Here is a 26,770-nt window from a genome sequence, read left to right as displayed (position 1 = left end):
CTTCATACCAAATATATTTGAATTTGATTCTAAGACGGTTAAACTTTAAAAATTGTGTCTATTTCGGTTGTTCTTTAATGGCTATTTGTGCACTTGCCCTGTTGTAAATCCATTTCTTTTGAGAAGTAAATGAGTAAAGCCAAATTTCCTATTTAAAGCCTCAGATTATCCGATTGTAACTTTATCCAGTGCAATATTTCCCCAAAAATTGATTTAAATTGAACCAAATGGAATCAAAGCCATCCGAATAACATTTTTTCTTATCAAGATTTAAACTATGCAAATTTTGATCAATATTTTAAAATTTATTTTTCATCATATTTTGACTAATATTTTAAAATTTATTTTTCATCATATTAACATGAGAATAAGTTCAATTTGCAACACTTTTCCCTATAATTTTTAAATATCTAAATTTAATTTAATCTAATTTAACTTAAAAGATTAATCATATTTAATCTCAATGAGGAATAAGTAGCACATAAATTTGGACGGAACCAATTAAGTACCTTTGCTTTGTTTGAATAATAAAAAATGAAAATATTACCCCTTTGAGTATAGTCTATATATATGTGGTCTCTTTATACTCTCCGTAGCACATTGGCAGGTCCAGTCTTCTCAGCGCTATACGGAGTCTCTCTTCTCTCTCTCTCTCTCTCTCTCTCTCTCTCTCTCTTAATATATCCGATTATCTTCGTTATTGCTGCTCTCGAAATTTTGTTCTATCAAGTAAGTCCATATTTAACAACTCATCATCCTATTTTTGTTAAATCGATTCTGTACTACTCGATTATGTCTAATCATGTAAATTATACTAGCAGTTTTAATTTCCAAAATTTTACTGTCTATCGGCCGTTTTTCTTTTGTTACGTGTCAATTTCATATTAATCAGTGACAGAATCAGGGTTTTCATTAAGGGTTCAAAAAATTTGAACTAAGCCAAGGGTTCAACGTATGCTTTGTATACATAAAACATAATTTTAAAATTATATATATAGTATAATTTTTTTCTTTTATTACATGTCAATCTCATATTAATTCGTAGCGGAGTCAGAATTTTCATTAAGGGTTCAAAAAACTTGAAGTAAGCCGAGGGTTCACCGTCTGCTGTATATACATAAAATATAATTTTAAAACTGTATATATAGTGTAATTTTTTGCCAAATCCCCTTAACCCTACATGGAACCACCCCTTAATATACCTTGAGCATCTATAGATATTTGTGAAGGGAGCCTTGGCGTAACTGGTAAAGTTGCTGCCATGTGATCAGGAGGTCACGGGTTCGAGCTAGTGCACCGGGCTGCCCTTTTTTTCATCTATAGATATTTGTCGAGGTTGTTGATTTTCTTAATTGGATAAAATCTGTCAAGTTGTTTTCTTTTTGGATCATTAGAGTGTTTGTTTCTATGCCCATAGCTGTTTTTACATGGTTGAACATCATCAACAGCTAGTTAGGTCACTGTTAGATTTCTATGGAGGAGTTGTACATAGCTTTTCCTTGATTTTTATATATTTTTCAGGTGTATATGCACTTATATAGTGCCCCACATGAAGGATCAAATGTTTAGTTGGTTATCTGTTTTGTCTATGCATTATTTGGAAGTTATAATGTACCGGACCAAGTTGTACATGGCTGAGGACCAAAAATAGTGGTGGTATCTGTTTGAAAAACAGAAATGGATTTTCAGAATAACCCACAGGGTGAACATGGAAGATTTGAGCAAATACTTGCTCAATTTCTTTTGAAAAGCTTGCATATTATTTTGGACTCGAGGGTTCCTTCGATACGACCTTATGGTGGGATTGGAGAGGTGAAGAAGAGTGACAGGTGGTTCAATTTGGTGTTGGGAGATCGTCCTGCTGTTCTTGATAACCTGAATTTGTTGCACAGAAATTTGGGGGAACCGATGATAATAGATATAATACTTGTTCAAGATAAACCTAGTACTACTTCATCGGAGCACAATTCAGGTACAACATTTGCAGGGCCATATATAGATACCGTTATAGAGAGATGGGTCGTGCAATGTGAGAATCGGAGGTTAATGGTTCCTCAAATGGGTGATTCCTCTTTCAAGAAAATATACAAGAAATCTATTATACTCCTCCGTTCCCTTTACTCAATGATGAGGCTTCTGCCTGCGTTCAAGGCCTTCAGGAAACTATCTTCGTCAAGTCAGAGTTGTTATTTTGATATTAATTTTAAGGTATCTTCATTTAGTGAGCCATTCTCAAGGGCAGAGGAGGAGATGATGAAGCAATATACTTTTACTCCAGTTGATGCCCAGCAAGGCCGTCTTTCTTTATCCGTAACATATCGTGAAACTCTGGTGGACTTCAACCTGGAGACTTCTGCATCCTTTCCACCTGAGATCATTACGGATTATGTTGGTAGTCCACTCACTGATCCTATGAGGTCATTCCCTTTGACCTCAACGGATAAGGGTGTTCATCATACTTCATTTCCATTGAGAAGGACACAGTCATCTAATTCAGCACCTGGTCAGCGCCCGCAGAGTTGGACAAGTGGTCTCTTCAGGGCACCTTCTTTACCTCAGCCATATGTAGGATCTCCACCTTTATACCATGCACCATATGAGCTTTCATCTTCAGTCAGTGATGTATATGGACAGAGGGTTCCACCTAACTACAAATTTCTCACTCACCAGAAAGCAACTTTTGATGATGATCAGCTTTCCCCTCCATTTTCTCCATATGCGTCTCCTTCTCCACCCACATGTCTCTCAGGTGTAAATATCCCTCATCCATTGATAGGCAGAACCTCCAGACACCTATCTCCTAATTTGTCTGATCCAAACAGGCATTCTCTCCCACCTATGTCACCTAGAAGCACAAAGCACGATTCTTCAAGGAAAATGGATTTTCTAAGGGCTCCAGAGTCAGATACTGGGACTACTAATCCTGGACAAAAGGTGGGCTGTTTATATTTCTTACTAAATGTGTGCTTTTTCTGGTTAATGATTTTATTTAAAGAATGGTATCTGCTTGAGTGCTTTTTCGGCCAGCTGCTAACTTTTGTTTGTGTGCTTCTTTTCAGGTGTCTGCAGATGCTAGAGACGATTCAGGGCGGTTCTCAGCTGTGCTATCTTCAAGCGGTTCGCCACGTGTTGGATTTTCTAGAAGTTCTAGCAGCAGATTATCTTTTCAGGATGACTTGGATGACTGTCCTTTTATAGTTGATGATGTTGATACTTCTGATTCCCGAGCCAGGTAATCTTGCTACAGTGCACTATATATTTAGAAGTATTCATCTTCTTACAAACACTACATCTCTGAATTCGTCTTCATCAAAGTTTTCTGTCATTGTATAATTGGTTTTATGGGAGCCAACTATGTGTGGTCATTTAGCTGTCGTCTAACAGGTTGGACATCATAAGAAGCTGGACTTCAGGTAGTATTGAGAATTGAGCTTCTGATGAATGTTGAAGAGATAATTAGCATTTGACCTATTGAATGGGCCATGTAGCTATCATTCTCAGGGATACACATGAATTTTCAACTTCAAGTTATTTTTTAACTTTAAACTCCAATATGCAGAAAGTCTATCAAGGAGAAAGATCTTTCTCTTTTCACTTAATGAGTTAATGGAAGGATATGGCAATAAGATGACATAGACAATAATGTTTTAAGATCAGTGATCTATCCATTTTTCTTGACATTACAATTATAGTTGTTCTCTGTGAGATAAGAAGCTAGTGTTTTTTTTTTTTTTTTTGGATGAAGTAAGAAGCTAGTGTTAGGCTATATATTAGCATGCTTTCGTTTTTACTTTGTCCTTAAAGTTTGCCTGCTTTCTTTTAGTGTTTATGTCTCTGATCTACCCTTTATATATTGCCTATTTTCGAGATTATTTAGTACTTTTTGAGTGCTGTGCTGCTTTAAATTGTAATGGTGTCTATTTATGCATGTAAATTTCGAATTAGGGGAAAAACACCTTATTATGGTTTTACCTGCATACTTTTAGGTTTGCACTTTTTAGTTTTGTCTCGTGTGATATAAGTGAAAATTTCATCGGAAGAAGTTGGACGAAACAGATCAACTGAAAAAGTGGCTCCTTGCCAAACAAAGCCAGGCAACTGTGGTATGCATACAACATGCAGACAGACACTCACATGAAAATTGATAATTTAGTTACTAGTTTTCCAGAGCTTATAGAATTTCCTCTTGTGGACATGTTAGAACTTCATAATTCCAAGATGATATCACGTTCAGTGTCCCAAATGTAGATATAGTCATAAAAATTTGATTCTTGGGGATGTTTTTATTAGAAGCTTAAATAAGATTCAATGAGAAGAAAAAATGAACTTTTTACCATAATCATATTTTTGCCTTTTGCTTTATAACTTGAGCTAGGTTCTGCCTCATATGGCCGTGTGTAATTTTCCAGTTATACTTCATTTTCTATCATTGAATTGCATAAAATCTTGTGGCTGCTTATGAACTAGTTCACAAATCTATTTCTCTTCTTTTCTCTGGTTCAATTGAGAAGTTTATCGAACGTGTTTGGTTGACCATTGTAGGAGGAAAGGTTCAATTTGTCATGATACTTTGTGCCCACATAGCTACAATGGTAGAGACATGGGAATATGAAGATGAAACTGGTGGGATTTTTAAGCTAAGAAGAAGAGAAGGAGGTCATAATTTTGGTGGAAAAAGAAAAATTAAAATTTAATGTGTGCAAAGAGAAAAGCACAATATATTGTTCCAACCAAGTTTGCTGTTTGCCCAATTTTTCATTTTTAGTTCTATGAAAAAGGGGAGATTTTTGGTTACTATGACTCCTTGTTTAGCCCTCTCAAGTGTTAGAAAGCTGGGAAAATGAGCTAAAAGGGATCTTTGAGAGTGGAATGAAGAATAGGGGATTTCTATTTCTTTTTCTTTTTCTTTTGTTATAAACATTTAATTAGGGGTTAATTATGAAGTGATGAGGTTGAATTAAAATATTTGTAAACTTAGGGTAAAAAATTAAAAGATCAAAAACTTTTAACAAAACCCAAAATCCCATCCATTAAAATATTTGTAAACTTAGGGTAAAAAATTAAACGGAAAAGGGCCAAAATTACCTCTGAACTTTGAAAAATAGTTCATCCATACCCTTCGTTATACTTTAGGGTCAATTATACCATTACCGTTATACTATGGGGTCAATTATACCCTTTATGTCTAATTGCTGCCACGTGACATCATCCCAGCCCTTCAAAATTATTTTACCCTCAAATAATTTTTTACCCACTAAAATAATTCAACCCGACCCGATTTTTTTTTCCAGCCCAAACTAATACGGAATTATTTTTATTTTTTTTTGTTGGAAAAATTATCCGTATTAGTTTTGTTGGAAAAAAAAAATTTGGGTCGAGTTGAGTTATTTTAGTGGGTAAAATTTTATTTTAGGGTAAAATAATTTTGAAGGGCTGGGATGATGCCACGTGGCAGCAGTTAGACATAAGGGTATAATTGACCCCATAGTATAACTGTAAGGGTATAATTGGCCCTAAAGTATAACGAAAGGTATGAATGAACTATTTTTCAAAGTTCAGGGGTAATTTTGGCCCTTTTCCGAAAATTAAAAGGTCAAAAACTTTTAACAAAACCCAAAAAGTTGCTTACAATAAACAACAAAAAGTTGTTTCGACAACTCCTAGTTGCTTACAACAGAACCCCAATTCTTGTGAAAACTTAGCAAACAATCGATTGTTGCTTAAGCAAATAGTAGTTGTTTATGTTAAACAACACGAAGTTGTTTATGAAACTGTTGGTTGTTTACATTAGAACTTATCGAACGGGTCATTGGATGTTCAATTGTTATCAAGTGAATACGTTGATGTTCAAATATTCATATAATCAAACAACATTGATTCCATTATCACTAGATTATTAAGTTATTGTTAAACTATTGGTAGAGTCAATCAATTTTGCGATCAATTGTGATATTATTAATAAGTTGGGTTTAATCACTCATTGGACGACTCGTTTGATATTTAATTGTTATCAGGTGAATACGTTGACGTTCAAATATTTATATAATCAAACAACATTGATTCCATTATCACTAGATCAATAAGTTATTGTTAAACTATTAGTAGAGTCAATCAATTTTGCGATCAATTGTGATATTATTAATAAGTTGGGTTTAACCACTCATTGGACGACTCGTTTGACATTTAATTGTTATTAAGTGAATACGTTGATGTTCAAATATTCATATAATCAAACAACATTCATTCCATTATCACTAGATCAGTAAGTTATTGTTAAACTATTAGTAGAGTCAATCAATTTTGCGATCAATTATGATATTATTAATAAGTTGGGTTTAATAACTCATTGAACGACTCGTTTGATATTTAATTGTTATCAAGTCAATAAGTTGATGTTCTAATATTCATATAATCAAACAACATTGATTCCATTATCACTGGATAAGTAAATTTTTGTTTAAACTATTAGTATAGTCAATCAATTGATGATAAAATTAATAAGTTGGATTTAATCACTCATCAAATGACTAGTTTTTACAAGAAACAAGGTTTTTATATTAGTTAATTTTCATTTGTGATCAATCAATTAATTTCCAATTGAGTTCATGTATAAGCAATAATGAGTTGCTTAAACAACTTCGTGTTGTTTATTATAAGCAACCTTTATTTATTTAAACAACTACTAGTTGTTTACCTAGTTTTAATGAGATACAAGGTTATTGTATAAGCAACAAGGAGTTGCTTGAACAACTTCTTGTTGTTTATTATCAGCAACAAGTGTTTGTTACTGCAACAAACAATTGTTTATTAAGTTTTCCGGCGAAGTGGAGTTGCCTGAATAATAATGTTGTTATTATAAGCAACAATTATTTTTTTAAATTTCTTTTTTAACGAGAAATGATTTCTAGTATAAATAGTTAGATATTTTCTGAAACAACCAGTGTTTGTTTAAGCAACCAATAGTTGCTTGCGTATTTTTTTAGAGAAAAACGTAAAGTTTTTTTTTTTTTTTTGGTAAAAAGTGCTTTTATTTTTGGGTTTTTGTGTAAATTAAAAAAACTTAGGGGTTTTTGTGTAAATTAAAAAAACTTAGGGGGATAGAGTCCCTTTTACCTAATTTTTAGAACTTGAGTCCTAAATTCTTAAATAAGTAACTCAAAAGTCTCTTTTAATTTCATGCCCCTAGAAAGCTTGTTAGTTGACTGGTGTGCTATATACGAGCTGGTGTTGTCAATAACTCAATATGCATATAGTACTTTCTGATACATTATAGAACTGTATTGGTGATATCATTTGCACCTCAGGGCACATCTGATATGTAGAAGCCTAAGATTTGCTTGGGAAAACACTTTATTTAGCTAACTTTATTGGGGAATCATACTCTATTTTATAAACAAAAAAACAATATTGGGGAACCTATTTGCCCTCTTGGACAACTTTTTTATTCTTCCTTTTCTTAGTAAGTGTCCTCAAGGGCAAATTTGATTTCTAGGAAAGCTAATATTGCATCAGTTTTTATTTATCATCTGATAAAATCCACTTTGTTTCTCTCCTTGGAGAAAACAGGAAAGAAAAATAACCCACTTTGTTTCTCAAGGCCTTTATTTTTCTTTTGACTAATTATTTGGATATTTCTCGTCCCAAGTATTCTCTGTTTTTCATTGGTTTGTTTAGCTGGTGCTGGGTTGCATTTGGACAAAGACGGTTGGACTTAGAGATTGGTTCTCAACTAGGGTCTAGAAAAGAGCTGTAGACGGTAAAACTCTAATAATTATGGAGGTAGATTTGTGAGCAGACCACTTCTGTTGGTATTTAATATGTCCCATAGGTTGGAATTGCCAATACATATTTAAAGTAGATTTTTGTCGTTGGTGCTATTTGGACAAATTTGTTCAGATAATCAATAACCAAGGGTGTCCTCAAACTAATTAGTAACATACTGCTTTCACCCTTCACCCAAAGGTGTGGCCTAGTGGTTAATGACATTGGTGAAAACCTTGGAGATCATGGTTCAATCCTAGCAGGCAAAAATGCCTGGTGACTTCTTTCCATCTGCTTCATTGGTGCGTAGAGTTACCCGGTACTTATGCTGGTGGGAAGTAGCAGGTACCTGCGGAACAGTCAAGGTGTGAGTTAAGTTGGCTCGTATACGAACGTTATCAAAAATGCTCCTTTCACCCTAGTTTAAGTCAGGGTGTTGACAATTTGTGTAATATTTAGTCACCATAATATTGGCCTATTAAATCACTAAGCCAGAATATAAGTTTCTTTTTTTGAAACTAAGGCCAGAATATAAGTTTCTTTTGTCGGAGAGTTCCTTTTTTACTTTTTACACTTTAAAGTTTTATTTGGTGTCTGGAACCTAAAATGTCGATGGCTCAAAAGGAAGCCTTCATATTTGACTTCAAAAGAGCTCACTGCACAGACTTCTGGATTTCATTTTGGAGTTCCCTGAAATTTTCATGGGTACCTGGTCTGTGGATGTTGCAGCTTCCAGTTGATTGGAAAGAAAAGATTTCTGTGGTTGGGTTTGTTATTGGCTTGGTAAAGCTTAGGGGACTTTCAGGTAGTACTTCCAGGAGTTGAGAAGGCAGAAAATAGAAGGAAAGTTAGCAGGTGAGATCTAAGGATGTTCAAAACTGGAAACAATTGGTATATACACGTGTCTTGGTGTCAGGAGGAGTAATAGGAGTAATGTGGCCTAGTGGTCAATGAAGTGGGTTGAGAACTATGAGGTCTCAGTTTCAAATCCAAAAGAGACAAAAAAACACTAGGTGATTTCTTCCCATTTGTTCTAGCGTTGGTCGACTGTGTTCCCTGGTACCTGTTGCTGGTGGGGGTGGCAGGTATTCCGTGGAATTAGTCGAGGAGCGCGCAAGTTGTCCCGGACTCCATGGAACACGGTTATAAAAAAAACTCGAGCATGCAATATTTAACTTGCGGCAAGGAACACAGAATCTGGATGGATTGGAGACGGGCCTGATTGTAAAGTACTTTAAAATCAGTAAAAGTTAGGCTTTCAAATCCCCCTTTTCAGTAGTTTGATATGACCTGGGATCCATTTCTATCATGATTGCCTGAAATGCTAATTCTGTTAGGGTTGAGATGTTGCATCCAACCAAACCTTTGCTGACAGACAACAGGCTGAGTTTGTCATAGTTGCGCACGGCTATCTTCATTTATTTATTTTTTGGATATTCCATTCAACAAGTGTTTACTATTCTCGTTATGCAGAGAGAACTTTGATTCCAAAAAGGGTTCAGAAGCCTCGTCTCCAGTATCTGCAACAACCAGAAAATCTCAAGACGCTGCTGTAGGTGCCGTTGTTCAGATGCTGAGGACAGCTCCCCCTTTGCGTCAAGATTCGAGCTATACCTCGCATTCGGTAAAGACGGAAGTAGAGGGAGAAACCAGCACTGCATCTCAGTTCTATGTTCCTAGAAAGGCATCAGATGCATTAGAGGAGCTCAAAGCTTACACACAATTGAAAGACATGTTACTTTCCAAGAGCACAACCCGCCCAGGCAGTGAGGGTGGTGGAACTTAGCGTGATGTACATATAAACTTGTTGCTAAGGGGTTGGTTAGCGATTACATATATACTTGTTAAGGGGTTGTGATGTACATATAAACTTGTTGCTAAGGGGTTGGTTAACGATTACATATATACTTCTTGCTAAGGGGTTGGTTAACGAGCGTTTACTGTGTGTGAGGAGTGAGGATTAACAAATTCTGTACATAAGTGATGGGAAATGGCAAGTATTATAGTCAATATAGTACCTGATTTTGACACTGCTTGAAAACATTTGTGGATAGAAGAAGCAAGTAGCAGTAATCTTAAAAGAAATATGCTCTATTAAGGTTCCGGTAAACGATTTCTTTTTATGATATTATCCTCCGGTATAGCAAACACAAGTACCTTAAAAATAGAAATTAAAAAAACAGGAATATAGGCTGACTGATATTTTGGAAAAATGATGGTGCTTAAACTATCAACAACACTGAAATTTCTTTTGTTTGAAAGTGAAGCTGGCGTTTTAGACGTGTTCTTTTTTCTTTTTGGGGAAGGTATTGCAAACCTTTTCTACTTGAAGAAGTTATTTTGTTGAATTTAAAATAATTCGAATTATTTTTCTGAGGAAAGTTTAGGTTTGTATTGTAAAATATAAAAATAAAAAAACATTTACAGAATAACCAAACAATAAAAAAAATAGGAACGATATGGTAGGCATTAACAAATATGGAAATGTCAAACTTAAGTAAAAATGAAAATAAAAAACAAAAAGAAAATAAGGTGCGCCAAAGTAGTAGCACCATTAAGGGGTCGTTTGGTTTGAACACAAGTTATGATGGAATTAATTATGTTGGATAAGTTATATTGAGATTATTTATGTTGGGATTAGTTATCTTGATATTATTTTTTATTGGTTGTTTGGTTTGTTGTATTAAAAGTAACATGCATTGCATAACTTTTAAAAAAAAGTTGATTGTTTGCAAAAATACCGTCCACCTCATGTAGTAGAAAAAGGATTTTGAGAACTTCAGGGCTATTTTAGTCAATTTCACTGTTTAATCCTGGGATAAGTTATCCTAGCACTATTTTTAATCCTGCGATAACTTATCCCACTATTAGCAACCAAACAAAGGATAAGGTGACACTAAATTTTTGGCCCATCACTATTTCTGCTTATCCATCGTACCAAACCATCCCTAAGTATTTGTAGACTATGTTTGGAATAATTGAGTTGGTTTTGGTTTCCGACTAATGAAAAAATTAAATTGATTCACCCTTTGCGAACAAATTTGTAGAGGAATACTTTAAGTTTTCAAGGCGTTGAATTCTTAGGAATGTTTGCATTACTCAAGCCAACATTTTCACTTCCGCTTCGTCCTTCATCGCTCGTGCAAAGGCTTCTCATTAAGGTGGAATGATCCCCTACCAATATATTTTTATTCCCATAATTTCAGCTCCACTCTTATAAGTTTCTTCCTCTCGATCGAATCTATAACTTTTATTAGCGGATTCATCTTCTCTGTCATTACCAGATTAGACTAGAAGTTATCAATAAATCGCAGTTGCAACATGCACTGACCCATGTATCAAGCTACGCAAAGTAAGAAGTGTAAAATAATTAGGTCGGACCACTACGGTATAACCATTCATCAGTCGAAAAGTTTTTTTTTTTTTTTTTTTTTTTTTTTTTTTTTTAAATTTATGATCTAAACATTAATAAATAAATGTATAATTAATAGAATATGTCATTAAGATAAAAAAAATCAATTTTCTTAAAAAGAAGTAGCATGCTGCATTCCCCATAAATAGGGTACGGAAAAGGTTCAAAAGAGGGAAAGCGCGAAAGAAAAGTGGGAAAGGCTTTCAATCACAATCCTTGATACGTATGTATGGATTTCTCAAGTTGCCCTATCTGTAATCTCTCCGTTCTCACCCTTGAACTCCAAAGGTAATATTCTTCTTTTGTTTCTTGATTTTGTTATGTTCTATCTCTATTTCTTATTTGTTTTTTTCCTTTTACAAGTTCTAAATTTGAATAATCGATACAGGCACGCAAACAGCCATTTTGACGATGAAGATATTGCTAAAGACTTCGAATTGGCTCAAGAAATTGCCCTTGCCCCTTCAAGTCCAACTTATTTCCCCGTACTCTTTTTCTCTTTGTAAATTATTCTGCTTTTATACGTGGAGGCGGATTTATGGGTTCAGACCTACTATTTGGTTGCAATTTTAATAGAATTTTACACATAAAGTACTGGACTAACTACATAGCTACACCCTACCCTGTTTATATTATCTCTTCAATCCCGGGAATTTGACTATTTTTACAAAAGGCCGATCATAACCCATCTCGTTTATCCGGGATTGGTATTTAAGCTCAGTTGGGTGGAGTCACTGCACCTATATAATATATGCAATTTCAAGGATTTATTAGTTTCACTATGGCCATCATCAATGTTTTGACTATTCAAGGACTTGGGACCTTGATATCTCGGCTGCAAATCTTTATAATTTTGAAAATCATAAGTTCTAATATTCTGAAATTTTCTAAATTGGTAAATTTTGTCCCTAAAAGTGACTTGTTACCTAAAATAGGATTGAGGGTCATAAAAGATATTTAAATGGTTGTAGCCTTGTTTTTGCTAGCTCTAATTTTCTAAAGCCTTGCATACCTAATTATCAGGTTGATGATGCCATGGAATGTGAAACTAGTTCTCGACAGAATCAGGAGAGAAGTTCTTTGAGGTATGAGGCCAAAAATCGCAATCCTGGAGAGAAAGATATAACTGAAACAATAAGGATTTTGGCTAGTGTGCAGATCAAGGAAACCTGCCCTCAGATTGGACAAGGCTTGATGGATTTGTTGAGGAACTGTTTAGAGTTGGAGACTGAAAAGACCACCACCATTTTGTGTGGTTATGTTGATCATTTCCAAAGCAGCCCTTCAGAGGATTTTGGGTGGGGTTGTGGGTGGCGTAATATCCAGATGCTTAGTTCTCACTTGCTTAAGCAACAACAAGAAGCAAGGGAGGTCTTGTACGGAGGTTCAGGATTTGTGCCTGACATCCCTTCACTCCAAAGATGGCTTGAAATTGCTTGGAAAAGAGGCTTTGATAAACAGGGTTCAGAAGACTTTGATCAAGCAATTTATGGCAAAAGAAAATGGATTGGAACAACAGAATGTGCTACGCTCTTCCGTTCATTTGGTCTTCGTGCCAGGATAGTGGACTTTGTTAGCCGGGAGATAGTCATTAGGTCAAGTGGAGTTGGCAAGTGTGTGGGCAAGATGACACCGCAGGTTTATGGACCAATGGATAGATATCTCTCCAAAGAGAAAAATGATGTATCCAAGGCTGTTTCGATTTCGGATGATGTAAAGGCTAAGCCTAAGGTCCAGCAGGCACTCATTGATTGGGTGTGGAATTACTTCTCTGACAATAGATCCAGGAAATCCGGCAATCATGGGATCTTAGTCAGTCAGAAAGCGTAAGTGTATTTAGTCAGCAACTGTATTTCCTTGATTAACTTGGATGTATACGATCATCTTTGATGGTGCATGAATTTCTTGGTTATCGATCTTTTGTTTCATCGTTATTCTCTATTCTTAATGGGGTCCCTAATAAGTTTCATTCAAACAGGCCGTTGTACTTCCAGCATGATGGCCACTCAAGAACCATTGTTGGGATTCAAATTAAATGTCAGGGAAATGGGTCGATGCAGTACAATCTATTGATCTTTGATCCAGGTCATGTGAGTATATGCACATTTCGTCCGTAAGCAAGTCTTGTCTCGCGGCTCTGCTATTGCTGCGGTCTTTATGGCATCCCTATATTGTTATATTTCTTGAAAGGTTTTTTGAGTCATCTCTGATGACCGTATTTGTCATATTCCTTGAAAGGTGTATGTGACATCCCCAGTCTCCCCTTCCCTTGTTAAATGGTCATAATGGTTTTTGTTTTTATAAGCTGAAGATGGAAAAGCATATTATGATAGATGGTGGGTTAGGACTCAGAAAGTTGTCTATGCTTCATAAGTTCCTTTATTGGCTATTGGCTTTCGTTGTTTAACCTGCTTATGTACAATTGGTTCCAGAACTAAGACCACAAGGAACTTTAGACTTTTGCATTAAATATATTGTTTAGAGTATTCTTACATTACCAGTACATCTGAAAATAAGCACATATGAGAGATTCATGATTGTGCTGCTCTCCTTTAATGGAGTTGTCTGCAAATGTGCACACTTAGAAAAGGATCTCCATCAACTTGGTACAATCTGTTATTTTGTATTCTAGTTATCATCACTTATGGTTTAAACATCATTTGGGATGGCTGATGTATGGGATATTCATTGTACAACAACACCAACAAACCCAGTGTAATCCCACACGTGGGGTCTGTTAATGCCCTTTCAAGTTAGGAAAAAATTTGATACTTCTGATTTTTATCGTTCTTTTTACTCTTAAGTTTTGTCAAAATATTAACTGCCTGCCCTGCTGCGGGGTCATCTTACTTCTAAGATAAATCATCTATAATATCTCTAGATTACTGACCAGAAGTTCCACTATACCTTGTCTCAGCCAACAGAATCCCTGGCAAGATCTCTTAAAGGAAACTCAGGTTGGCAAAAGCTAATAAAAAGAGGTGTCCACACTCTAAAGAAGCCACTATATCAGGTTCTACTGCATTTCAACTGTCTGGCATTTATTTGATTGTCCTGTTTTGAGTTATCAATTAACACACTATTTCTCTTGCAGTTGTGTTTTATTGATCCTGGAATTGCCTCTCCGGAGGAGATTGAAAACCTAAAGAATCTACACAGCGTCCGTGTTGAAGTTTAGTCCTAAAATCTAAAGGATGTACAATTTCCAACCTGGATTTCAGACAGATAACTTAGAGTGGTGCTCTTAGCATTGCATGTATCAATTCAGCGTACTCGTCATTTGGAGATGAAATATAAAATCTGTTTTACCATATGGTTTCTGAAAATATTAGCTACTGTGACACTAAGCTCTTGTAGCTATTAAATGAGAAAAAGGTTTTGGAGGTAGACGTGTGTGTTAAGGTCCCTAGTTCTGAATTACGTCACTGGACGATTAGTGGGAAAATCAGATCCAACACACAGGTCTCAGCCTTGTTCTTTCCTTGACTTGGCTATGATTGCTGAAATTTTGCAATTCATTAAAGATAATTGCAGACCTTGGAACACTTCAGGGAGTTTCCGATCTCTTTGTTTCAAGGAAATTCAACTTGCTCTTAAATAGAGGGTTACCATAGCAAGACTCCTAATAAAATAAAAAGTAGTTAAGAGTAAACTCCCTAACAAAATAACTATAGCAAGAGTACATATTCACCTAGGGAAGTTCTATTTGAAGCTAACTAAAAAATTCAACACCTATTGATCCCATTCCTGCCCTATCTGGTACATTTGTCTTCACCAAATGCAACAGTGTATCACTAATAAGTTATAGTGGTGAACCCTAACTCTTACCTTTTATGCAATTATCAGCGTGCATCAATCTTTGTTCTCCGTACTTTGGAGCCTAACAAATCTTGAATAAACACCATCTGGTTCTGCCATCAGGTTTGAGTGGCTACCCTTTTCCACAATCTTACCCTGGTTCATAACAACTATAGTATCTGCATTTATTACTGTGGAAAGCCTGTGTGCTACTGTGATCTGTGTCATTTTTGTGTCTCCAGAGCTGTTTAGTTTCATTGATTCCAGTGCACTCACAACTGCCCTTTCAGACTCGATATCTAAGGCACTTGTTGCTTCATCTAACAACATTATTCTTGGCTTTTTGAGTAAGGCTCTTGCTATTGCTACTCGTTGTTTTTGTCCTCCGGAAAGTTGAGAACCCTTATCCCCAACAAGTGTGTCATATCCGTCAGGCAAGTTACTTATAAAATCATGTATGTTTGCCGACCTTGATACTTCCACTAGCTCAGCTTCTGATGCTCTTTCACTCCCGTAGCATATATTTTCTCTAATTGAGCAGCTAAACAGGAGTGGCTCCTGTTGTACCAATCCAATCTGTGCCCTTAACTTTCTAAGATTGTAATCTCTTATATCCTTGCCATCAATCAGAACTTTTCCTTCATTGGTATCATAGAATCTCAGTAACAATGCCACAATTGAAGATTTTCCAGCTCCACTTTGCCCAACAAGTGCCACCTTTAATCCGACTTCAATTTGTAGACTGAAATTGTTGAGAACTGTTACTTCTGGTCTTGATGGGTAACAAAACTGGACATTTAGGAACTCAATTTCTCCTTTGATGCTTTCGGGTTCTGAACTATCTGGTATGTCTGGTACAATTTCTGTGCTCCGGTCGAGGATTTGGAATACAGGTTTTAGTAAATCTATGGCTGATAGTACAGTGGGTATCAGTGTCCATAGTTCTGTAATTGAGGGTACAGTGAGGGAAAATATCTGGTATGCCCTTATCCCATTCTCAAAGCTGGCTTGATTCCTGTCAACAAGGATTGTTGTGTACCATAAGGCAACTGCATGAGCTATGTTCCATAAGCAGAGAGAGATGCCTTGAATAATTCCAAATTTGATGCTTTCTGACCTCCCTTTCCTAAGTGGTCTCCGTAAGGACAGTTTGGCCTTCTCAACTATCTGTTCTTCATGGCAAAAAGATGCAACAGTCTTTATATTAGTTGCAGATTCAGAAGCTAGGGCAACAAGTTCGGAGTGTGCTAGACTGCTATCACCAGAAAATCCTTTAGCCGACTTTGCTTGAATGAGGCCACCTATGAAGTGGCATGGCATCACAGCCCAGGCTACCAGACCCATTCTCCAATTAACTATCATGCTGACAGTTGTTGCAATCACTATGGACGAAATGCACTGGACAATGACAGACATGCGGTCGGATATTATGATCTTGACTGTGGATGTGTCACTGGCTATCCTTGATGTAAGTGATCCAATACTATTTTTGGGCTTCTCAAACCAAGCTAATTCATTTCGTAGTATGGCTGCAAATAGTGTTTGAAATATGATAAGCATCAACTTTTATATTGGTGAAAAGAAATTTTGTTGCATAGGGGACAAAATTGAATGTTAAATAGGCAAGGAAGAAAAAGAAATATAGATTGATGGATCTAATTTTCCAGGAATATGTAAGTAGGATACCTGTGTACAAAGCTCGCCTTAGATTTGTCATGGCCTTTTCTCCAACTACTCCAAATAAGTAATGCTGCAAAGTGTGAGCAAACAAAGACATCACTCCGATTGAAGCAAATATTGCTGAATACACAGCTACTTTCTCCTCTGAATCAGGATGGTAATATGCCACTCCTATTGTAATGATGAAGAACCCAAAAACGGGTTTAGAGATGCCTGCAAAAGCTGCTGCTAAGGAGCCAATAGTAGTCTTTATGATCTCTTTCTCGTTCAAGGCAAACCAGATTCTGAAGAATATATGTCTTTCATTTCTTCGGATGTGCTCCTTCTCAGGAAGTTCCTTAAGCTCTCTTTTGCTTTCCTTGGGCTCATCAGGTTGCTTATGGTCCTGAGATGAATCCTCTTGTATGGAAAGAACTTTTCTATTTGTAGCCTCCGACCTGTTAATTAAGTGTAGTTCATTTGAATGAATCAGCCAGTCTAATTTGTAATGATGAATATGATATGAGTTTAATCTGACCTGGTATGACAATCTTTCCTGATGCTCTGCATGCTAAATAAGCTGTTGTAGAATGCACTGGTATCTAATAGGTTGTTATGTGCTCCCGTTTCCACAACTTTCCCATTCTCAACAATAGCTATTATGTCTGCATTAACAATAGTTGACACTCTGTGTGCAATTAAGATGACTGTTCTGCCTTGTGCTGCTGTCTCGAGTGCTTCTTGGACTTGCTTCTCTGACTCTGTGTCAAGTGCACTGGTGGCCTCATCAAGCAAAAGAATAGGAGGATTTTTTAGTATTGCTCTTGCAATTGCAATTCTCTGTTTCTGTCCACCTGATAGTTGGAGACCCCTTTGCCCTACCTAGAGTAGGACATGTTAGCAATAAATCTAATTCAGCGTGCTTCAATATTTTCCTGGAAGCTTTGCTATACAAGAATTAACACATAGTTTTGGATGTGCTTTGATCTTGGTTTACAACTACTTTCCTTTTGACTTATCATGCTGGGAGGATGACAGAGGAGCAGTGACATGTTTTAGCTAAGTATGCTAGATACTGAGAAGAATTCAGGATTCTCAATTTAGGGCATTTGGCTCTTGATTCCTACAGTAGTAATTAGTAAATTGTTATTGTTAATTGTATTCTGCTGTTAGTTTAAAGGTTACTGTTTTAGGGGTTTTTTTACTTGACTAACCCTCCCTGATTGTCAAATTGTTATATCTTATGTCACACAGTACTTTTAGTACGGGGTTGTATGTGGTAGCCTGTTGTTCTTGTTTGCCTTCCTTCTTTCATTGTCCTGCTATGCCATACAGGCAAATTGAGTACGGCAACATCACTTTCAGGTGATCTTAACAAATGCTCTCTTGAGGAAATGATTATACTGCAGGCTCAGCTGACACTGGTGTTAATGGAATTATATTGGTTCACTAGAATTGAACATCTATTCTGAGAGTTGGAAAGCTATGTGTTCTCATTTTTCTACTTTTAACAATATCTTATAGTCAATGTTTTAAAAAGGATATTCCGGAAATCATTTTGCCTTGGGTCAGGTAAAGGCACTGGACATGCTAGGTGCACACTTTTTTCTTTTTCCAGGTGCTCTCAAGCCTGAGATGTGCCTATGGGTCTCCTTTTTGTTTCCGGAGGTGGAGAAGCAGAAAATCCGTCTTTCATAGATGAGGAGTATAAGGAGCACGTACTTGGTAGTAATTTCATGTTTTTTCTTTGGCAGGCAAGCTATGCTTACCAGTTCTTTTTCATTGAATCTCGTCCTTTAGAGTCCATGGTGGTCTAATCAGCTATTGGTTATCCCAGCTAATTAAGGATTCTCTGCAGATGAGACTTTGAGCAACGATGATGCCAAAAGTTAATGCTAATATCATTAGTTTTATTTTCTGAATTGCTTCACAAAGTTTATTTTTTCTGTTTGGTTTCATTTAGACTCTTAGATGGTCCTAAATAAATTGTAGTGATTCGGAGGACATCGTCAGAAGTTCCAAACTTTCATTCTTTAGGAATCTACTGGGTTATGAACTAGGATGTTCCAGTAATTATAGACTGGTAGGGGTGGACTCATTTTTTATGAAGCTAGAAAACTCTTTTCATGTCTGAACTATCCTTAGGGCATATAATGCTACCTAAATACACGAGGTACCTAACATTGTTCTGTTTATGAATATTCTTCCCCTCATCATCCTCTTTTTCCGTTCTTTGCAACACCTCTAATTCACCATATGAATTGTACAAACATTTATTATAATTACTATAACTATTATTATTGTTGTTGTTGTTGTTGTTGTTATTATTATTATTAATAATAATTTTCCTGTTCCTTCGAGCATGATTTGCCCATAACTCCATGGCTATGGAAAATCTAATCATTCATTCTATTGAAAATATACAGAACTGAATACCACAAATGGGTAGACGGCTATATTTCTTTTTTTCTTTCTTTCTAGAATCAGCCTAATGAAACAGTTAATCATGTATCTGAGTGGTAGTGGTCTGACCTCTGTTATATATTGATCCGGTAGCTGGGAAATGAAAGATTGTGCATTTGCCAACAAGGCGGCTCTCTCAATCTGTTGATCATTTGCGTCGACGTTTCCCATCTTAATGTTGTCTTTAATGCTGCCAGCGAATAGAGATGGCTCCTGGGAAACTACTCCTATGTTTCTCCTAAGAAACTTCAAATCAAGATCCTTGATGTTGTGGTTGTCAAGGAGAATCTCACCTGATCGTTTTCATATTGAATGAGTTTTCGGATTTTGTGTAATTCACCTATTGTATTTAATTGATGCAGTATGAACATTAATAAGCTTTTAGAGAACATTAAGAAGCTTTTAGACAGTTACATGTGAAACTTTCTTTGTCATATGCTTCTGCAAATTCAGCGTCTAAGAGCTATGATTAATAATGAATATTTGACCAACCTCTCAGGGGATCATAAAATCTCATTAGTAGTGACATGATGGTGCTTTTCCCACACCCGCTACTTCCAACAAGTGCCACTACCTTTCCTGCTGGAATTGACAAAGAGAACCCTTGAAGAACTAACTTCTCCTGCCGTGATGGATAAGCAAAGTGTACATCCTGTATCTTGATATTGCCATTTATTACTTTTAATGTCATCCTTCCGGAGTCAGCATTTATTGTGGGTTTTCTGTCGATCATCTGGAAAACTTCCTTTCCTGCTGCTTTTGCTTGATTGAAGATTTGTATATCTGGTGCAGCATACGTAAGTGATCTGAAGTTTGAGAAAGAGAAAGAAAAACTCATCTGGTTGCTGTTTCTAAAGTACTTAAGTTTCTTCTTCATAATATGAAGAATCTGTTGAAGAATATGAGATTTTTGCTCTTACATTGCTCCAAACAGAATACTCATAACTGCAGCTATGACATCTCCTCCACTTGATCTCTTGGCTGCTACAACAACAGCTCCCACCCACACAATAAGAGCCCACGAACCGAAAGTTATAGTCTGTAACATGCCTGTTCCAAGACCTTTTATAAATGCTTCTTTCTTGCTTATCCTCATTTGTCTTTCTATGCAGTCTGAGAAGGATTTGATTGATAAATTTTCTCCAACAAAAGCAAATACAGTTCTGATCTGGGAGATCGTCTGTCATAGAGGCATCAGATATGCAATATGAATAAATTGTCATTTGGTGCTGTAAAATAAGGTCAGCTCATCGGCCTATTCTTTATAACATGAGATTGTCATTGAAGAAATTGCTATAACTTGTCACCTGTTCTACCATTGATGTGGCCTCTGAAAGGTACGCCATTTTTATATTCGAAATCACACTCATTCTCTTTGTATAAGTGGCGCCAGTTAACATAATCAGCGGGACAACTAGTAAGGATAGGAGAGACACTTCCCAGCAGGATATGAATGCAATCAAGACTCCAGAACCAAATGTTGCAATGCATGATAGAAAATGTCCCAACTGTCACGGAAAAGAAAACAATGTAGGTTTAAATGGATGATAGCAAGGTGAGTGCTAGTATTAGATTGTAATTCAGTTAGAGATTTATGAGACACCTGGATATCTACGATTTCATAAGGTAATTTTATTTTTCTATTTTTTATAACTATGGTGTCCGGGCCAGCTTGCGCACACCTCGACTAATTCCATGAGATACCTGCTACCTCCCACTAACAATAGGTACCAAGTAACTTTGTCCATCAAGGTTTAGACAGTTGGAAAGAAATCACCTTGTATTTTTGTCTCCGCTGAGATTTGAACCTGAGATCTTATGGTCTCCTCCCCCTTCATTGACAAGCCACACCCTTGGGTGCGATTTCATAAGGTAATTATTTTTACGGAAAAGGCTCAAAACTGCCCTTAACCTATTGGAAATGGTTCAAAAATGCCCTCCTTCCACCTATTGGGTTAAAAATGCCCTTAACGTTTTCTTTAGGTTCAAAAATGCCCTTTAGTTAACATAAAAATGACATGGAATTTCATTAAACAAGTGGCCATTTTTTATTGGTCCACATAATTTCTGACCCAATAAAAAGATCTGACCCGAATCAACACCCAAACCTGTTTAAAAATTAAGCCATCTTTTACACCTCTTGTTCCTCTCACATGGTGATTTAAGCTTTTCCTCTCTTCTTTCTTTCTTTCTTTCTTTCTTTCTTTCTTTCTTTCTTTCTTTCTTTCTGGTCCCATTACCATGAACAACATAGGACAAAGAAAGGCATTTGAATTGTCATGAAGAAGCTAAATCCCCTTCTCATTCCTTTGTTACTCTTTTATTGCCTAGTAATTTCCAGTTTGTTAATAAAATTAAGCCTTTCAGTTGCCTAGTATTTACTATAGTTTCATTCTGATTTCAGGGGAGAGGGGAAGGAGCTGCATAATTAGAGTTGAATACAGCTCTAAAAGATTACAAGTAATGTTATTAGGTGTCTGGCCAGTAGATACCAAAATGAAATTGGGAAACTCGTAGAGAGAGATATGTCCGACAGCTTGGAGAAAGATGTGTTCATAGTAATGGGACCAGAAAGAAAGAAAGAAGAGAGGAAAAGCTTAAATGACCATGTGAGAGGAACAAGAGCTGTAAAAGATGGGTTAGGTTCATTTTTAGACGGGTTTGGGTGTTGATTCGGGTCAGATCTTTTGATTGGGTCAGAAATTATTGTGGACCAATAAAAAATGGCCACTTGTTTAATGAAATTCCATGTCATTTTTCTGTTAACTAAAGGGCATTTTGAACCTAAAGAAAACGTTAAGGGCATTTTTAACCCAATAGGTGGAAGGAAGGCATTTTTGAACCATTTCCAATTGGTTAAGGGCATTTTTGAGCCTTTTCCGTTATTTTTAACTAAATCTTTCCAACTGCTAGTGGACTATCTTTGAACTCAATTTCATGCGACAGGCAACTGCTGCAGCTGTGAGGAAACCTGTTCTAAAATTAACCGTAGTAGTTTTATCATGTGTGAGTAAATATCCATTTTGACTATTTGCATGATCAAACGGTCGACGCAAACCAGTCTGCTTTCTTCTTCTATCTTTTTCCCTTTTAGCTTATTGAGCTGTTTCACCACTGACTATAACATCTAGTTCTTGCTTCATCCCCAACGGATTATAATTTCCTTCACTTAAGTGCTTCCTTAATTCTCATTAAACTTCATTATGAGTAAGGTTCAAAAAGTTTGGCCTTGGACATTCTTGAAACTAACTCTCTTAGAAACTACTACTATTCATCTCAAGTTTTCCAGGTTTGCCCGGACTGGATCGACTTCCTTCATAAGGGGCCTGGACAGGGCCTCCTCCTCAATTGAACCAGCCGGGTTGGTGTCCAACCCACGGCCTGGACTAGCCTAGACTGGATTAAGCTCCTTCCTTCAGAAATTTAAGCAGACCGGAATGGTCCCTTTACCTACTAGCCCAAAAGCCAGTGGGTCAGACTAAACTAGAGCAGCACGTTTGACACGCTTAAACACTACTGCCTGCAGAGGTGCACCTAATGGTACTTTAAAATAAGACTGTAAACCATAGATAGCTAATGGAAGCTAACAGTAGTGTTGATAGGGAATTAGGGACGAGTGAACACGAGCTTTGTACCTTCTCTCCGATCGTGTCCTGTAGGAGTGACATGTGGTTGCTTATGCCAGTAAGTACTTTGCCACTAGTTAACTCTGTATCAAATGCCCCAATATCCTGTCTGAGGACCGAACTCAGAAATTTCAGTCTCAAGCGCGTTACTTGTCTTTGACTAGCGTACATCCAGCATCCTATCTCTGCATATTCCAAATTAGCACTTTTTAAGTTCAAGGAGTTGAGTTTCTGCGATTCAAACAACAGTCATAGTAAAACATTGCTGTATGGTTTTGTGGGTAAAAATCTACGAAATAAATTTTCTGTTTGACATTATCTTAACTGCTGTCATCATAATTTATGCGAGACAGTAGCTCAACACTAATGTTTTGAGTCCTGCTAATTGAAACTTTAGCATGATAGTAGTAAGGTAGTTACCCAGCACTCCAGCAGGAAATGTCGCAAAGGCCATATACCAGACATAAGGAACAACCTGAAATAAGTGTTAGAAAAAACAGCTGAGTAAGACCCTTCTCCAAGTGAATATTGCAGTTCCTTTTTTCAACTTCTAGCAAATATTGTCTGAACGTGTTCATGATTTTGGATGTGCTAGCAAGCTAAGGTTTAAGACATACATTTTTCAGTGCTCTAACCATAGCTGCAGTATCATCAATATTATTTCCAAATGCATCAAGGGCTTTGCCTAGCAGCAAATAGCCAACAGGCTGGGCAAGTCCATGGACAATGGAACCCAACGTTCCTAAAGCCATGAGTGTCCAGTCAAGTGCATCTGCTTCGCTCAGTAGTTTGTGAAATGGCAAAGTTTCAGATGTAGCCTTCTTAATCGCGTCTTCCCCCCCCTCAGCTTTCTCTATCTGCTCATGGTGATCGTCAATGGCCTCTCTAACTTGATTCATCTTTCTTTCTGTTGTTTTCATGCACACTTACTCTATTTATATGCATGTGTTTAGCATATCTAATACAAACATGTCGTTAATAACGTCCGAGAGGAATATTTGCATGGATATACCTAAGGAAATAATATACAGACGTAGTAATCAATCATGTCGTTGAACCTTATCTAATACAGTAAACCCGGATTATTTAGTACTAGTTGTAATCAAATATTGTTCGTCTATTCGATCTGTCGCATATTAATCAATATTTAATTGGTATGCGATTATCGACAAAAAAGATATATTAGTCTAAGCAACTTTATTTCTGTTTGTCCAGTCTGAGGATTAGTCAGTTCTAGCAGTTTCCATTCCCTTTAAGATTTTGAGTTATTGACCAAGCCAATGATCAGCATGTATTCACTCATGTAGCTGAGGAAACCAAGAAGCTACTTCCCATCGTTATGCATCAAGTGCTATATTCGATATTCCGCAGTATATTCTATGAAGTATAATTGGTTTCGCCTGCTTTTGATTAACAAAATTAGGAATGTAATAGATGTTGCTTAAAATTATTGTAAAACTACCGGTCAAGAGAGCATTATTTTGATCTAATGTCACTTGTTATCCTTCATTATTAAGATCAGCTTTTATTTCTCAGGAAAAGAATGGGTGTGCGGAAGCGGGGGAACGTTTTCAAATATAACATACAACTCCGAGATAATAAGATACAGCAATCTTTAGACAAAACATAGTAATATACAGTAATTAGTAACATATCTTTCCATTCATTCAAATCGATAGCTGAATATGTATTATATATCTGCAAACTTGAATATATAGTCAAGCCTCTCTATAACATCGTTGAATCAGAAATTTTTTGGCTGCCATAGCGAATTGCTGTTATACACCTTCTTTTGGGGTGGTCTTTAAATTTTGCCCCTCATATTTGAAATCTTTAAGTTTTGCCCTTCGGCTAAACCCCATGAGTTCCAGGTTCGAACCCCCACATAGTCAAAAATTTTAAAAAAATTCGCAAGGCAGAGTTTAAATTCGCTATGCCCCAACCGGCATACACTTGTGAAGGAATTACCAAAGTTATGCTGGACCCGACATACTTATGCCTTATGGGCAGACTTGGCATAAGTATGCCGGGTCCGGCATAACTTTGGTAATTCCTTCACAAATTTATGCCGGATCCGGTATAAAAGTTTGCCCATTAAAAGTATGCCCCCAACGGCATAAACTTGTTAAGGAATTACCAAACTTATGCCGGTCCCGGTATACTTATGCCTTATGGGCAGACTTGGCATAAGTATGCCGGGTCCAGCATAACTTTGGTAATTCCTTCACAAGTTTATGCCTGGTCCGGCATAAAAGTTTGCCCATTAAAAGTATGCCCCCACCGGATGAGGGTACTTTGGAAGAATTTCATTGTCCTCCTTCCAATATTATTACAGAACTAAAAGGCTTCATGGTAAAAACTTTGTGCGTGGCCTCTTCCACTCATCGTTATGCAAATGCTGTCAACAATTATCATAGTGTTAATACTCATGAAAAACTAGGCTCAGATATAATGGAACAAAATCACGACAACTACTCTTTTCTAACACTACCCCATAATATATTAACAAGAGCAGTTATAATATATCCAATACAGGAAATGTAGCAAAGAAAGTCTTTAGGCCACATTGACACAAAAACCACTTGAATTTTAATAGAGCATTTTGATGTCACTAAAAATCTATAAAAAGTTGACATGAGATCTCAAAGTTATGCTGGACCCGGCATACTTATGTCAAGTCTGCCCATAAGGCATGAGTATGCCGGGTCCGGCATAACTTTGGTAATTCCTTCATAAGTTTATGCCACGCGACCCAAACCTTGCCTTGCAGTTTTCTTTTTTAATTTATGCTTGAGCGGGGGTTCGAACTCAGAACCTCATGATTTCTGCGTGAACGTTCAGTGTTGCAATGCGAAGGGCAAAAATTAAAGACCAGCAATATGAGGGGCATAATTTAAAGACCACAAATATGAGGGGCAAAATTTAAAGACCACCCCAAAAGAAGGGCAATCCGCACAAAAAAATGAATAATATTTCGCTGTTATAGGCCAAAAGGATGCATAAATCTAATTTTTCATTTTTAATTGTCAAATCCTAAGCGTGATTACACTTTGTATTACGAAGGGAAATCTTTTAATGATCGAAATATACATTTATATAATATTTTTTGTTATAAATAATTTATTAAAATTTCAAAGTGTTTCGTCAAAATCTCTACACTTTTTATTGGTAATCATAGATAATATATTTTTATGAAGATGGTTAATTATTATATTATCAAAAAGAAGAAGAAAATAACTGTTATATGAGGGGTAATTTTATAAAGAGCGTACTGTTATAAAGTTGGTCGTTGCCGTTATAGGTAAAAGTTGTTACAGAGAAGTTAAATATAACATAAAAAATAGGTTCCGGAAAAACTTAGTTGTTATAGAGTGGTCTGACTGTATACAGGGGCGGTCTACTAAGGCCCGTGGGGATGCCACGCCACCCACAAGCTTTGGTCGAAAGTCTGTGTATGTATGTGTATATATATAAAACATTGTATAAATAATATACTTGCCACCCGTTGTAACAATTACAGCTATAGTGCTAGTGGCACCGTGTAGATGGTTTTTCCCTGGTGGCGCCGATTCGAACCTGTCCAACAGTTTTTTTCTAGTTTTTTGCTGTGTGGATCACATAAATAACGCATGTTAATATAGTAGTAAGTTGTTTTTCCTTCTTTTTCCCTATTCCTTTTTACATGCTTTTAACAAATCCATTAATTATTGTTGACTGACTTCATTTATTTATTAAACTCTGGATTTTTTTTTTTGACTATTTTCTTGTCTTTTATTTATTTGCTTAAGTTCATAAAATTTAAACTTAGAATAACATAAACTTCTTCTTCCAAAAGTCCTCTTTGCAAGTTTTATGCTTTTGCGTTATATTGTCATAATTATTACATTTTTCCGTTCGATCGATTTGTCTATATAAACTGTAAAAGACGAATAACCCGAACAGAAATCGAAAGTTGCAGTGTGGCACCCGGAACCTTCAAATTTTGAATCCGTCTCTGACTGTATACAATTTTCTGGACACACATACATTAGTAGGTATGTATAGTTGAATG

The 26,770-nt window shown here is 36.4% G+C and overlaps 3 protein-coding genes across 5 annotated transcripts; 2 read left to right on the top strand and 1 right to left on the bottom strand.

Moving 5' to 3' along the window:
- The first annotated feature begins 579 nt into the window (after positions 1–579).
- LOC132602894 (autophagy-related protein 13a-like) lies at positions 580–9,789 on the top strand. Of its 2 annotated transcripts, none has more exons than XM_060315698.1 (4): positions 580–729; positions 1,522–2,934; positions 3,060–3,232; positions 9,235–9,789. In XM_060315698.1, exons 2-4 carry the CDS (start codon positions 1,678–1,680, stop codon positions 9,545–9,547), a joined length of 1,743 nt encoding a protein of 580 aa, XP_060171681.1. In that variant the 5' UTR covers positions 580–729; positions 1,522–1,677; the 3' UTR covers positions 9,548–9,789. The 2 variants fall into 2 exon arrangements, with proteins under 2 accessions (XP_060171681.1, XP_060171690.1); XM_060315707.1 differs by lacking the exon at positions 9,235–9,789 and adding an exon at positions 3,385–5,206.
- Positions 9,790–11,302: 1,513 nt separating this feature from the next.
- Positions 11,303–14,560, top strand: LOC132602906 (uncharacterized). 2 transcript variants are annotated; one of them, XM_060315719.1, is made up of 6 exons: positions 11,303–11,461; positions 11,562–11,658; positions 12,197–12,999; positions 13,152–13,263; positions 14,091–14,186; positions 14,268–14,560. In XM_060315719.1, exons 1-6 carry the CDS (start codon positions 11,403–11,405, stop codon positions 14,349–14,351), a joined length of 1,251 nt encoding a protein of 416 aa, XP_060171702.1. In that variant the 5' UTR covers positions 11,303–11,402; the 3' UTR covers positions 14,352–14,560. The 2 variants fall into 2 exon arrangements, with proteins under 2 accessions (XP_060171702.1, XP_060171710.1); XM_060315727.1 differs by having other exon boundaries at positions 11,304–11,461; positions 11,562–11,641.
- Positions 14,561–15,025: 465 nt separating this feature from the next.
- On the bottom strand, positions 15,026–20,439 carry LOC132617274 (ABC transporter B family member 10-like). Its single transcript, XM_060332245.1, has 7 exons — positions 20,401–20,439; positions 20,014–20,273; positions 19,586–19,899; positions 19,163–19,386; positions 17,169–17,512; positions 16,658–17,088; positions 15,026–16,500 (listed from the first exon to the last, which is right to left on the bottom strand). Exons 1-7 carry the CDS (start codon positions 20,437–20,439, stop codon positions 15,026–15,028), a joined length of 3,087 nt encoding a protein of 1,028 aa, XP_060188228.1.
- Between the last annotated feature and the right edge of the window lie 6,331 nt (positions 20,440–26,770).

Source organism: Lycium barbarum, chromosome 1 (assembly GCF_019175385.1).
Source record: "Lycium barbarum isolate Lr01 chromosome 1, ASM1917538v2, whole genome shotgun sequence".
In the NCBI taxonomy this organism is placed as follows: domain Eukaryota; kingdom Viridiplantae; phylum Streptophyta; class Magnoliopsida; order Solanales; family Solanaceae; genus Lycium; species Lycium barbarum.
This window is presented reverse-complemented; position numbering and strand designations above follow the sequence as displayed.

What these genes read in the sequence shown, in the direction of transcription:
- LOC132602894 (XM_060315698.1), top strand. Translation starts at nt 1,678, where the DNA reads ATGGATTTTCAGAATAACCCACAGGGTGAACATGGAAGATTTGAGCAA. An exon ending in CTACTAATCCTGGACAAAAG is followed by an intron (nt 2,935 to 3,059) that starts GTGGGCTGTTTA and finishes GCTTCTTTTCAG; the next exon opens with GTGTCTGCAGATGCTAGAGA. An exon ending in ACTTCTGATTCCCGAGCCAG is followed by an intron (nt 3,233 to 9,234) that starts GTAATCTTGCTA and finishes CTCGTTATGCAG; the next exon opens with AGAGAACTTTGATTCCAAAA.
- LOC132617274 (XM_060332245.1), bottom strand. Translation starts at nt 20,439, where the DNA reads ATGGCGTACCTTTCAGAGGCCACATCAATGGTAGAACAG. An exon ending in CCACATCAATGGTAGAACAG is followed by an intron (nt 20,274 to 20,400) that starts GTGACAAGTTAT and finishes CCTCTATGACAG; the next exon opens with ACGATCTCCCAGATCAGAAC. An exon ending in ATTTTATGATCCCCTGAGAG is followed by an intron (nt 19,387 to 19,585) that starts GTTGGTCAAATA and finishes GAAAACGATCAG; the next exon opens with GTGAGATTCTCCTTGACAAC.
- LOC132602906 (XM_060315719.1), top strand. Translation starts at nt 11,403, where the DNA reads ATGGATTTCTCAAGTTGCCCTATCTGTAATCTCTCCGTTCTCACCCTT. An exon ending in CTCACCCTTGAACTCCAAAG is followed by an intron (nt 11,462 to 11,561) that starts GTAATATTCTTC and finishes TAATCGATACAG; the next exon opens with GCACGCAAACAGCCATTTTG. An exon ending in TGATCTTTGATCCAGGTCAT is followed by an intron (nt 13,264 to 14,090) that starts GTGAGTATATGC and finishes ACCTTGTCTCAG; the next exon opens with CCAACAGAATCCCTGGCAAG.